This window comes from Ochotona princeps, chromosome 27, assembly GCF_030435755.1.
Source record: "Ochotona princeps isolate mOchPri1 chromosome 27, mOchPri1.hap1, whole genome shotgun sequence".
NCBI lineage: Eukaryota > Metazoa > Chordata > Mammalia > Lagomorpha > Ochotonidae > Ochotona > Ochotona princeps.
In genome coordinates this window covers 10,289,387-10,303,774 of record NC_080858.1, presented here as the reverse complement: position 1 = coordinate 10,303,774, position 14,388 = coordinate 10,289,387, and the positions used below count along the sequence as shown (strand labels likewise).

Here is a 14,388-nt window from a genome sequence, read left to right as displayed (position 1 = left end):
GGTTATACTCAAATCTTAAGATTTGAAGAAGATGCCACAGTAATCCTTTAAAAAAAAAGTACATTTGAGATATTTAAAATGCCAAAGAATCCAATTAGGCAGGTTGACTACTTCTGCAACATACCAAAATGAGTGCTCTTCACTGAAATAGAAACAACATCACATTCTTTTAAAGCTCACAAAGACTACAAGACATGCACGGTGAAGAGACGAGGGAGAGAATGCACTCCCAACAGAAGACAACAAGCACTCTTTGACTAAACCATTTGTCACCTGTATACATAATTAGATAGAAGGATCTGTTATAACTCAGTCATCCTTTCCCACCCAATGCACTGCTTCCTACCAATTTATGCTGGAAAAGCACGTGCTTTATTTAGCAAGTAGTAGATATCATTAGTGATTTATAATTTTCTGTGCCCATTTTGGATGAAAATAAAAGTTAATCATGTATTTTATATATAGCACAGAGAAAAAAATCCAGAAGAATAATTCTGTGCAAAGAGAATACAAGATCCTTGCTTTGTACTCCTTGTTATTATCAGTACTTGGCCTTCTTCAGGACAAGTATTCCACCAACTGATGATAATAATTTATTACAGTTCAGCTACTTGGGTTCCATCAAAATAGAATATGTAGGAATAGCAACTACAAGATTGCTGTATCCAATCACCTACATATATCCTGAACAGTTTTATACCGAAATTATTCCTATAGCACAAGGTGAATATCTTCTTCGTTGTTAGAAAAGAAGTAAACGTGTGCCACATTTCAAGGAATACACACTAGAAATAGCAATACACACAGTCTTGGAATGTTCACCAGCTTCCACGGCTAACCCTGCTTCTAGAATTCTAGCCCAGGAAAATGAAAAGAAATGTATATAAATATTAATAAGTGTTTAAAATGAAATACTAGAAACAATCCAAATGTCAAATGAGAATAATCAAATAATTATGGAACATCCATATGGTAGAGTATTTTGCATTCACTAACAATTTTTTTCTGAGGAATTTTTAATAGGATAAGATCCTATTCTTGAAATAAAGGTAAGTGGAAGGTAAGACAGAAATGTTTGCGTTAATACCTCAATGTAAGCACATGTTTATGTGTATACGGCAAAAGGGACAGAAGCAAATTATTTCACATATTAATAATGGCCTGTTTGAAAGATTTTATTTTTATTTGAGGAAAGAGTTCCTGAGAGAGGGAGGAAAAGAGGGAGAACTAATTTTCCATCTGCTGGTTCACTCCTCAAATGGCTGCCATGGTTTGAGCTAGGACAAGCTGAAGCCAGGAGCTTCTTCTGGGTCTCCCACAAGGATGCAGGTTCTCACGAAATTGAACCTTTCTGTGCCACTTTTCTAGGCCATAAGTAGGGAGTTGAATTGGAAGTACAGTAGCCAGGACACAAACTGGGCCCATGTGGGATGCCAGCACCACAGATGGAGACTTAGCACTTACACTGTGGCACCAGCCTCTAATAGTGGCTATTTGTATTGGTGGGTCTTTAAATCATTTAACTTTTTCATCACATTTTTATATTTCACAACTTTACACAATTCACTTCAATATGTATAAGTACCAATTAAAAGTTACTGTGGCATTATCCACTTCAATAACTGTTGCAACACCAGTATATAAAAAATATATTATTCAGTGTCAAAAATTAACAAATTTCATTTTGGCATTAAGTGCCTAAAAGGTTAAACAATTCTTTTTAACTTAGTCACATAGCTATAAACAAGATTTCTTTCAAACTTAACACTGTAAATTTTATACCCCACATTTAAATTTTTTAAATTAGCTAATTCTATTTTGACAGCCAGCGAGAAACACAAAGAGAAAGAGACAGAAAAACAGGTATCACCATTTACTAGTTCATTTTCCCACGCCACCAACAACTGGGACCATGCTGGCTTAACAACCAGGAATCCAATCCACATCCCCTGTGTGATGGGCAGAAACCCAAAGACTGAAACCACTACCTGCTGTCTGCCAGCGTGCACATTAGCAGGAAGCTAGAAGAAAGAGTCTAGCCAGGACTCGAAGCCAGTCATTTAAATACAGGATACAAGCCATCCAGACAGTTACCAACCACTAACCCAAATACTTGCACGCTCAGATAAATCATCACTGTACCTTGAGTCTTCTTACAGAAATGACTTACTGGAACCAACTCCATTTTAAAGATTGATTTATTTGAAGAGCAACATGACAGAATCCACCCTGAGTTCCTTTCTCAAATGACCAGATCAGCCACAAGCCAACGAGGCTGAAGCCAGGAGCTCCTCATACGTCTCCAGCATGAACTCATATATATGAGTTGCCATCTTCTCATTAGCATGCCTGTTGGCCCAGAACTGGTTCTAGGAGCCAGACCTAGAATTGGCAATCTCTTATGGAAAGTGGGTACCATGCTGTCTGCTCCCAACAACTCCACTCCTGTATGTATTATGCTAATAAGCCATAGTGATTTCTTCCTCCCCACCCCAACAAATAGGTTTGCTTTAATTTTAGTTAACTGAAACTCTTTTCAGGATTGTGATGGCAAATGATCAATAATTATGTAACTAAATAGTGTATGCTATCTTCATAGCATCCCTTCAACAGTAACTGCTGTTGCTATTTCCTTAAGCAGCGTAGCCTTGTAAATGTAGGCTTAAACAGATCCCAGATATTTTTATATTGGTTCTCCAGATTCGCTGTGACAAAGAACCAAAGACCGGGCAGTTTAAGCAACAGAACTGCATTAGCTTATAGTCTGTGGTGCAAGTTCAAAAATAAGTGGCAGAGGGGTGAGCTTCTTCCGAGAACCCAGGGTGAATGCTCTGTGCTAGCTCCTTCTCATTGGCTTGCCAAGGTCCCTGTTTCCTGTGTTCTTACATCATTCACCTTGCACATGTTTGTGTACAAACATGCCTGTCTGCTGAGACAACGTGTAAATCATTTTGGATGAAAGTCCACCACAGCGATCTCATTTTAATTCCTCTGTCAACAACACATCTCTAAATAGGTTCACATTTTGAGGTTCAAGGTGTTAGTGTTTCAATATATGAAGTGTGAAGCAAGAGGAAGGTCCCAAATCAGCCCATAGCATTTTCTTTTGCACAAATTTTGACAGGAAGCAAATCCAAGCAGAGTCCTTGTTGGAGCCACCGGGATCCAGCTCCACATTCTCCATAACCTCCCAAGAGTTGTTGTTGCAAACTTTTCATAAAAAGCCCTGTCATCCATTCCTCCTCCTCCTAATCCATACTTTAAACTGGTACCAGAATGATCTTCCTAGAGAACTAATTCAGATGCATTATTCACACCATTAAAAACATCTACTTGCTCCTCATTGGCTGCAGAATGAGAAGCCAACGAGGCCCTTTCAAGTCCTAGCCACTCTCCTACTTCCTTTGTGTACCCCACATTCTAGCCACACTGAATTTTCCACATCACCCTCGCATCCTGAGCAACCCACTAATGCCACCTTAAGTGAATGCCCAGCCTTCATCATGTCCTCCTTAAACTATTCCTTCATCATAATCTAATACATCTATAACTAGGATTTTTCTGACTTTTCTGACTTCTATCAATGGCTACTGTTCCATTCATTAGTAATGTACTTGGTATAAATCTCTTCTGTAATATTTGCCAATTCCATTTGATTAGCTTTCCTTTTTCTCTCCCCAAATCGAAAGAGGTCGTTGTGACAAAAGCAAATACAAACGAGCCCCTTCCATACCCTCCTTATCCACTACAGGTAACAGTAAGGAGCAGGTATCCAGCCTGGAGTATTTACTGACTGGCTCCCTCCTTTCAAGCTGCTCAGTGTAGACATGTCAAACAGCCAAGAGAAAAGGGGACATGTTTTATTTAACATGACCCGCATGGCGATTTTAGTTTCAGCTCAAGACAGTTGTGTCAAGGGGCTTAGGCTTTTTGAAAGAAATATCCACCACTGTTATGCAAGTACCAAACGAAGATCAAGACCCAAGAACCATGGCTTCATTTCTAAATTATCATGTTTCTCATAATGATCTCCGAGGGGACAGAGAAGACAAGGTGATCTGTGAAACTAGATAAAGCAGTACAAGCCAAAAAAGAACTTAAAAAGAACTTATACTTTTTAAAGCAAAAAAAAAAAAAAAAAAAAGCATAGGAAGTAGATCCTTGGAGAAACTCCACAAGGCTCCCAAACAAACAGAGGAATTACTATTTATTCAGATTTCATAGTGCCATGCAACTGTGCAACTCCATAGCCACAGCATTGTATGCATGGACTAGTTCTACCTGACTCAGACAGCTATACAGCAAGCTCACTAACGTGTGTGTGTGTGTGTGTGTACATGCGTGCATGTGTGTAACTGAAAGCAAGGTCTTTTTTTTAGTTATTTATTATTTAACTTCATTAATTACATTGTATTATGTGACACAGTTACATAGATACTTGGGTTCTCCCCACCCCTCCCCATACCCTCCCACCATGGTGGATTCCTCCACCTTGTTGCATAACCACAGCTCAAGTTCAGTTGAGACTCCCCCATTGCAAGCATATACCAAACATAGAGTCCAGCATCTTATTGTCCAGTCAAGTTCAACGTCTTCTTAGGTATACCCTCTCTGGTCTGAAGACAGAGCCAGCAGAGTATCATCCCAGTCAATTGAATGCTCCAACATACCATCAGCAAAAATTGACATCATTATGGAATTAATTGACATAGTAATGAGTAACCAATATGTTAAAAGTAAATGTGAGTTCCCAGCCACCTTCTGTGACCACCTCACCTATACTTCAATTTTAGTTTATACACAACATATAACATTCAAAACATAACATGTTATACATAACATCATATCATCTTAAATTAAGGCAAACATGTGGTATTTAACCTTTTGGGATTGGCTCATCTCCCTTAGCATTATGGTTTCCAGTTTGGCCCATTTGGCCACAAAGAACTGCATTTAAGCAAGGTCTTTTTACGTTTCCATTACTTGTGTCCTTGTTCTTCATTCTGGTGCTGCTGCAATCTTTTAAGGTTCATAAATGATAGAGATAACGCATGTTTTCTTTTTTGGTAATACATATATTGTTTCAATTCTTTGTCTTACCTAATAATCACAAGCAATATGGTCATTTTTGTTTCTGTAGGTTGCACAGAGGTAGTGCAGGACAGGCAACACCCGATGGAATGGGGCAACGGTTGCTAGGGGAAAGAGTCGCCTTTAGTCCTCCCTGGGTCAGTAACAGCCCTTTCCATCTGCACTGACCTTACCTAAAATACCATGCTCCCCAATTTAGCTTGCCTCGTCTCAGATATGTTTCACTGGAAACCATATTGATCCTAGTATACCTAATATTTCCACCATGACCTCCTCACCGAGGCCACGGTCATCTGTCCTGACTACTGCAGTCATGACCTGACCACTTAGGCTACTTCCATTTCTTCCCCTACTAAATCCACTCTCCAAAGAAAGCATGTTCAGAGAGGCCTGCTTAGAAGTGACAACTGAGCAATATCCCATCTGTACTCTGCACATACACAGGATAAAACGCAATGCCTGCCATTTTAAAGCCACGAATGGTGTAGCCCTTGACTCTTCCTTGCTTTCCAATTTCTCATCTGCCTTTTCTTTTTCCTATTAATATTCAAACTTGCTCCCACCCCAGGACATGTGCATTCAACTACTTCCCTCAGAAGAACCACTCTTGTACAGCGTGGATCTCCACTCCGGCATTCTTGGTATCAGGACCAGATCATTATTCTTCTGAGGATCTGTCTCTGGTGGCACCTCTGGCCTTCATCTACAAGTCACAGCTAGTGTGACTTCCGCCAACCCCCACTTAAAATCCCCCCAAATGTCTGCAGACACTCATGGCCAAATTTATCTTGGCAAAGGAAAATCATCCTCCATTGAGAACTACAATCCAGCCTTATTTAATGAGCAGGATATGTTCTAGAAAGAGTGGTACTGGGATATTTCATCAATGCATGATCATAGGAATGTCACAAACTAAGACAGCAACAGCGCTACCTGGTGACAGAATCTTGTGGGAGGAAGTCCCTCCCACCCTACACACACTTAGAGAGGGGAAGAGGATTGGGAGAGAGAGAGAAAGAGATCACTAAAAGTCTTCTATGCGTTTTACACCATTCTTAGATCTGGAACTACTCTAAGTACAAGCCCCAAAAGAATTCCTGTCCTCATAAAGCTTAGCTTTAAATGGAGCAGGTGACAAATACATCAATACACATATTCTGATCCACCCAGAGAGTAACCTACAGGCCAGTCCCTCAACGGTCCCTCTTGGAACACAGAACAGACAGAAGGCATCCCTTCTCACATGCATGACTTTGCCTCACTTGGTTTTTACACTGTTCATAGAGGGTAGCACTGGAAACTGAACCCCTACTGATGTAGTTATTTATAGTTATCTCCCAGGAGAATACACGCTCTCTGATAAGAGTAAACTAATTTTATTCAGCATCACACCCTTAGCATCTATAAAATAATGCCTGCACATCAGAGACACCTTAAAACTAACAAAGGAATGCATGAAATACATCAACTTAATGACGGTTGCTTGATTCATCACTAACATCTAATCCTGTGTACCAGGGTTCACTCAGGAGGATTTGTCCTTTAAGGATGCTCACAAACACAAAGACATAACAATTTTTAAATGCACAGAGGCTGATATTTACCTAATATTGTAGATGCAAGGTTTGAAATCAAATATCAAATCTGCAGAATCAAAGAAAACTACTGAATGCTATTGCCCAACTCAAGGGAAGGCAAAAGATACACTCACTCCAGAAAGCAACTCCTAGTATTTTAAAAAGTACGTTAATGATACACTTTCCCTCAAAAAAAAGTCACCAGAAATTTAGTTTTTGTTTCAATCTTTGCCAGCATTTTTATTGTGTTATCAGTATTTCTTAGACTATGAGCATTATTTCTTGAGAAGGAGTTTACTCAATTGAAACATTTTTACTAGAAAAGTTATTTTCAAGCTGTCTTCTACTTGAGACATCTAAAAATGTTTTGCTGCTAACAAACCCTGTGCTGTGAAAGAGCCTCCACTAGACTGGAAATTCTAAGAGACGGGTATCCCTTCTCCGTATTTCCTATCAAGCTAATTCAGAGCTAGCACACGAGGAGACAGCTCTGTGTGTCTGCCGAATGAACTGAGAACATAATGAGTAATAATTAAGTTAGTCTATGTTTACAACAAAAGGTCCTCTCAGTGGCACTATCATTAGACAAGAGAGAAGAGGCAGATCCTACATCAAAAGCGAGGAATGCAAATAGCATTCTTCCAATTCTTCAAAGGAGTATTTCACTAAATTATCCAAATGGCAAACAGCTATGATTGGGTCATTTTCATCAAGAGAGAAGGTAATGAGATTTTGATAAAATTTTTTTTGCCACATACTCTTCTCTGAGCCTGTGATCAATTAAAATTACATAAGCAACACTAACCTCAGTGCAGTGATACTCAGTTAAGACATGACTGACACCAAACTAGTTGATGTCATTAGGCACACTGGTCCTACTGCAGTATTCTTGCCTTTTTCTGTTTTTATTCCAGAGGCAGAAATTCAGAAGGAGAGAGAAAGTGAAAGGAAGAAAGGAGATCAAAGATGTGTGGGTTCACTGCCGGAAACAGCCAGAACTGAGACAGGCGAAAGCCAGGACTGAGGAACTCAATTTAGCTCAACTGAGCCTAGGTGACTCAACCACCTGAACACAACTTGTTGCCTCCCAGAGCCTGCACTGGCAGGAAGCTGTCATCCAGGGGCAGAGCTGTGAACATAATCCCACTGGTGACTTTACGGCTTTCTTGAAAGCCCACCCATAGGGTTTCTTCGCGAGAAAAAAAAAAAGACATTGTGACTTTGCTTCAATATCCCGAAAAGCATGTTTTGGCTTAGATTTAAGCATGTCTACATTACAAAGGTTTTGATTTTAAGTGTGATTGCCACAGGAGTGACAGAAAACATTCACAAGTAATGCTCTTTATCAGTGTGATCCATAGCTGAATGCTTTCCTTCTGGGATGCTGTGAAAAAGATGTATGCATTACCATTTCTTAATGTGAAAGCAATGACCACTCGTTACCTTTCTATAAAAGCATTGCTCTATAAAATACCTTCCAGTGTCATGTATTTTTCTCCTTTATCTTTTGAAGGAGATTGCAGTTTTAGTGTCTATGAAAAGGACCACAATCCAAGCAGAAAACATCTTGGTTGCAAACTAGAGGTTCTTGATCCAAGTGTTTCCACAGATTTAAGGGATTAGACAGTATAATTTTATTACAGCCAGACTTCCAAGCATCATGTAAAAAGCACAGGGGTTAAAATAGGCAGATGTAGCTTGAAATCCATACTGTGTGGAAACTAACGTGTGGTTTAGGGAATATTATTAATCTCTCAAAATAAAATGATTTTGTCACAACCATTTTATAAGGAACCTGCTGAAGTTTCTGTGGGAAGATATTGATTAAGTGAGATGCACTACATAATAATTTACATGACTGCTAGATGAGGAAATAATCAAAAGAGGTAACCTGCTTTTCACAAGGTCATAAACTACCATATCATTTTGACCACACCATACTTGTTTCCTTTATAAATGTTAGTATCACCCAGGGAAAGGTTTTAGGTTAACCATATTATGCCATGACTGAATCATAACAAGCTTTGGAGTCCATAGCTGTAATGAAAACATACTTCCACATATATGAAGAAGAGAGACAGAGAGAGAGAGAGAGAGAGAAACATCCATTCACTGGTTTACTCCCCAAATGCCCAAAGCAGCTGGAGCTGAACCTTGCTATAGGCAGGATCTCAGAACACTACACTGTAGGATTCCTCCCAATGATGGCAGGAACCAAAGCATTTGGGACATCACTCACTACCTCCCAAGATGCACACCAGCAGGAAGATAACACTGGAAACAGAGCCAAGACTGGAACTGTGGCACTTTTAGATGGAATGTGGGTTCTCTGCAAGGAGGCTTACCCCACTGTGCCACAATGCGTATCCTTCCATAGTTTCACGGTCTTGATGCCTCTCAAGCAAATGAACACCTTTAAAATGTAGGAAAACCTTTTTAAATGAGAAAAACTTTGCGAACGTTTTTTTTCAAATACCATATCAAATATGGTATTTTGTAAATAAATATGTAAAAACTGAGTGTTTCATACTGGGTTTAAAACATGTCATTTAGCAACTGCTGTGCATGTACTCCGTACAGAGTATATAAAACTCACTAATCGACCGACTAGAACATCGATATACAGATCAATTGAGATCCAGTGCTTCTGTTCTCTCGCTGTCACAGCTGTACTTCTGCACTAGCATGAGGCCACTGGATTCCTGAGAAAAAGCAACTGCCTGCTTTTAAAAAAATCACTTGTTGCTTTTACAGACATTGCCAAAATTATTTTAAAATCTGCATTCCATGTACCAGCAGTCTTTAGTTCTTGCGAAGTACTTTTAACAAAAAAAAGTAAAAGCATTACTCATAAGCCACTACAGACGAGTTGTAACACAAGCTTGGTAGATGACAAACATTCAACATTCCCTTTATTTAGAAGTAAAAGGCTGCATGGTATACACCTTCCGTATGGCTGACTCCTGCACTGAGCAAATTCCAGACCCTATAGCTCTCACAGAAAATAATCAACATTTCCAACCTCTTTGTAAAAAAGTACAGACAGGCAATGCTTTGGGTGCACGTGCAAATGCAGCGGTTAAGTAGGTACTATAACCAAACACTGTGTTTCTTAGCTACTGCATGTAAACAACAGGTTTAGAACAAGTTTCAAAGTGATACAAACCTTTGAAAGCCGAATTGCAGAGACTTTAATTTCCATGTTTTAAACTTACAAAGCTCCAAGTTTTGCTTGCTAGATTTTTTTTTAAACCTGGGATCTCACAACTCTTCCAAGACAGCTTACATGCTTCCAAATCACTGAATGTTAGTTAAACAAAATCTTTCTCTCTGTATACTGAATCGGTAACACTTCTGTCTCAAAATTTTACTTCTCACCTAAGTAATTTTTCTTCTCCTGCATCTTGAATCTATGTGGCCCACATCTGTAGTCCGTGGACTCTGAAAGGCTTACAGGCTATTCCCCTGAAATTTCCTACTGGCAGTTCTAGATCCGTTTGCTGTTTGCCTTTATTTCTTGTAGAACGAATAGAAATGATAATCACTAACAGTTCATCTTTGTTCTTACGTTACATAGAGGGAATGCTTGCTCAAATACCCTGTGTGCTTAAACTGATGCACTGTGACCAGGGCTCAAGGGTCTCCCCCCAAGAGATAACAAGTGGGAACAACGCAGGCTCTAAAGGCATTCTTGGATGGCGGGCGGGGGGGCGCAGTTCTCCTTTGGACTTTCTTTGGTCTGGTTGGTTATGTCATCAGTGCAGATGCTGGCAAGTCATAACGGAGGGTCTGAGCTCAGACATCTGCTGCAGCCCTGCACTCCAGGTTTTTGCTACTGTGGACCTTGGCGAGCAGCAGTGACAACTCAGGAAACAGTTTCTCATACCTGTGTGGGAGAACGGGGGCAGTTCCCCCTTTCAGCCAGGCCCGACTGCTAATGTTGGAGGCATTTAGGGGGGAATGAGCCAGTGGACAGGAAATCTGTCTGTTTTTCTGCCTTGCAAATAAATAAAAGCACCACCAAATCTTCAAACTAGGTGAGCAGAAAGACAAACGGATGTAGACTTTTCTGAGTGACCCGCTCAGAGAACCACCTGTAAAACACCCGGCTATGCTCACCTCACCAAGCCAGAAATAATGCCAGCATTTTATAGGCAGGTATTTGTGATACAAGTCTACAAATAAACACAGTCAGTAAAATACAAATTTTGCAGTAACTTTGCAAGAGAATCAAATGATGTGGGATTCTCAGGTGAATGGAATCCCAGCCAGCTGAAGCTGTGTGTGTGGCACTATGAGACCACCAAAGTTGCTCTTCCTCACTTCCACGCCACCACGGCCCACTAGTTCAGCGCTGCTACAGACAAGCACAGAAAGCTCTGTACAGCGGCCAGCCACAGGAGATGGCTGCTTAGAAAAGAAGAAGTGAACAATTGTTTCAGGCAGCTAATCCATTTATAGCATATATTGATTGTTTATTGGTAGCAGGGCTTTTAATTTTTGAGTTTTTTTTTATCGTTGTTCTATGAAACTGGAACTAGTGCTCTTTCTGGTGTCGTCTTTAGTGGGCTGTTTACAAGGTAAATGTAAAACTTCATTACTTCACATTTACGAAGAACCAGAGCATAAAATGGCATAAATCCTAACAGGCAAAATCATCTAACATGAAAAACAATCTCATGCAGTTAGAAGTGGGTAATCTTTATCATCTCACATTGTTTCTTAAAATAAATTGAGATTGACTTTAAGCGAGTATGACAACTCTTCACTGATAGCTAAACTACCCACTTCAAAAGCTATTTATTCCTATTTTAAATACTTATCATTTTTTACTTTTTAAATATTAATGTAATGCCTCTCTAAACTTTTCAAAGATACCATTCCCTATCTGTTGAAAACCCTCTGAAAGTAACTCAGTGACTGTGAGCTAAAATGAGCACTGTCGAACCGAGCCCACTGTCACTTGGCTATAGTCTTGAACTTTCAAAGAAGCCACACAAACACACACGTTCCATTTTTCTTATACTAATTCAGAAATTAGAAGAAAACTGACCAGGGACAATGCAGAGAAGTTTCTATCCACCAGAAAACACTGTAAATGTTATAAACTGTACGAAGAGTTACTCCAATATGTTAATTTAAATGACCATTACTAAGTGATCTAACCCTCATCATAAACAACCTCATATTTTCTGACTTCTCAAATCACACGGACACCAATCCTTTCTTCTTCCAGCCAAAAAAATGAGAAGCAAAACTCCTGACACCTTTATTGGCCTGGTGAAAAGTGGCCCTGCAAACAAGTCAGCCATTCTTCCGGGGACTTCTGAGGTGGTATGAAAATGACATTCCTGGCCACTGCCTGACCCCCCAAGCACCTTGAAGTCAAACACAATGAAGCCCAGAGGGTGGCTTACTATTGTCCACTCTCTGCTTTCTAGCCACCTCAGAACAATGGAGAGTAATTGCAACTGTCCCGGGGCAGGCAGGCAGAGCAACCCAGCACTGTTTCCCCAGTTGACTGTCAAACCTGAGCCAACCACCTAATAACCATGCCCACCCTCTCCCCGCCCCCCAACTGAAGAGAGATCTGTGTTGCTTTTAAAATGCATCAGAAAACAGCCTTTTTTAAAAAAAGAAAAAATAGAACCAGAGGACAATAACCAAACTTGTGCTCTGAATGTGAAGCTTAAAAAACTTGAAATTAAAGACAGAAACTTCTTTTGTGATTGTACTGTAGCTTCCTAAACTCTCCCCCTCACCCCCCAAGCAAGCCTGAAAGGACAGCCGAGCTTCTTTCCTCCAAGCTTATCATCACTGCTGCTGCTGCTTTTAAGTCTGACTTGTGAAGGGAGAACGAGGGAGGGAAAAAATGTCTGTCCTCCAATGGAATCAGATCACAAGGCTTGCAACAGGCAGTGTTCTATGCTGTGCTTTCAGTTATTACCTTGGCCGGGGAGAAGAAAAGGCCTTATAGAATACATCCTATGCCTTGGGTGCAAATGGGTTTAAATCCCTCAAAATAGTAGAAAGGGTATGCAGTCTCCAGAAAGCCACACTTCTCCATTCTCCCGAACTTTGCCTTCAAGTTCTCTAAGGAGGCACCACTGACCACTGAGAGTCAGAATCTGCTTCCAATATAGATTTTGGTGAGTGATTTTTTTTTAACCCATTTGTTCTTCCACCTTCCGTAGCCTGAAAATGAAAGTGTATCTAAAAGTTTGTGGAAAATGTGATTAAAAGATACATTTACAGTGATGCAAAAATTTTTTTAACTCATGCAAAGTGTTTTTCATAACACTCCTGTTTTCAGGAACTTGTTGGAGATCTCTCATTCCTGTAACTCCAAGTGATCTGAATGAAAAATGAGCCACTCAGGCAAACGTTTTTCAGGAAGTTTCCGAATACCTGGGTTCTGTTGGCATGTAGGTCAAACACTTGAGGAGGATGAGGCGTTGCCTTTTTTTCCAGATAATTCTGATGTAGTAGAGACCTTCGCTTCTCTCGGAGAACACTTGCACACACACACATATTCAAAAGAAGCTATTTTGTACATATTTCTACATGTATATTAATATAAATCTGGTGGTTTTTGTGTATATAATCAGCATCTACTAAAAATATACACAGTAGTACGTAATAAAGTATTTTAATATTGATAACGAAGTCATTTGATTTTCTCAAAATTAACCCTATTTTCAAACTTAGACTCATTTAATGTCCTGCTCGCCACAAATAGAAAACTCAGAGATTACCCATCAAGCCCTGAGAAAACACACTTAAAATATTTGAAATGATCATTGCTACTATTTTTTCTGAGGAAATCAAATCTTCTCTTCTTGTCCTAACAGAAATGTACTTAAGTTATGAATATTCAGTCTCTTCTGTAACCTATGTAGACTTTTTCTTAGTTGTGTACAATTACCAATCTAGGTGAAACCAAGCAAAAACGTAACATTAATTGCTACAAAACAATCTAGGATTATACCTTCTCCATTTATTTTTGGTTTTCACATGTGCAAATATGCACATAACCACTTCACAAATAGATAATGTATAATGTCATCTGAAAGACACAGTTTGTTAAAAGTTTGCCGTGGGTACGATCACTCTTAGGAAATCACTTACTTTGTTTTAAACAACGAGAGTGAAACCCACATGCAAGATATACTGGTGTTACTCTGTTAACAACAGCAAGTTCCTGATTCTGGGAGGCACATCCATGAACAAAAAGAGACACCAACAACCTTGACCCATTCCCTTCTAGAACAGACAGAAGAGACGCAAAGAGATTCGTGCGAAGGTGGAAGGGGTTAGAAGGACTGAACTCTCACTCATACTTCCAAACATTGTTTTGGTACATTTGGGGTCAAACTCAGGACACATATATTACCTTTTATTTCACCGAAGTTCCCTGATCCCATGGCAAGGAGCTTGTCCTTCCAGTCCTTTGACAGTAGCTTTTCAATACTGGGGGTTTCTAAGTAAAGAAAAACAAAACACAACACAACAGTAATCAAATCAACAGGGCCATCTTTACAAAGACGTTCATTAAAAGCCTATCTGTTAGAAATAAGGCCACCTCTACCCTGGCCCTAGTTCCTAATGACTTCATCAACAAACTGATAACAGGGGAGGAGAGAAAAAAAAGAATGTGTTTTGTCACCTGCTGTTTCAGAATTATTAGCTTTTTCCGCTTGCAGAACAAAGCCATACTAAT

The 14,388-nt window shown here is 39.7% G+C and overlaps 1 protein-coding gene across 6 annotated transcripts in view; it reads right to left on the bottom strand.

Annotated features, from left to right (window-relative positions):
• SOX5 (SRY-box transcription factor 5) overlaps nt 1-14,388 on the bottom strand; it is a 569,607-nt gene that overhangs the window by 202,098 nt on the left and 353,121 nt on the right. For all 6 annotated transcript variants that reach the window (XM_058655909.1, XM_058655908.1, XM_058655911.1 and 3 more), the window contains one exon: nt 14,062-14,148. In XM_058655909.1, the coding sequence (XP_058511892.1) occupies nt 14,062-14,148 (87 nt within the window). The remainder of the gene's footprint in view (nt 1-14,061; nt 14,149-14,388) is intronic.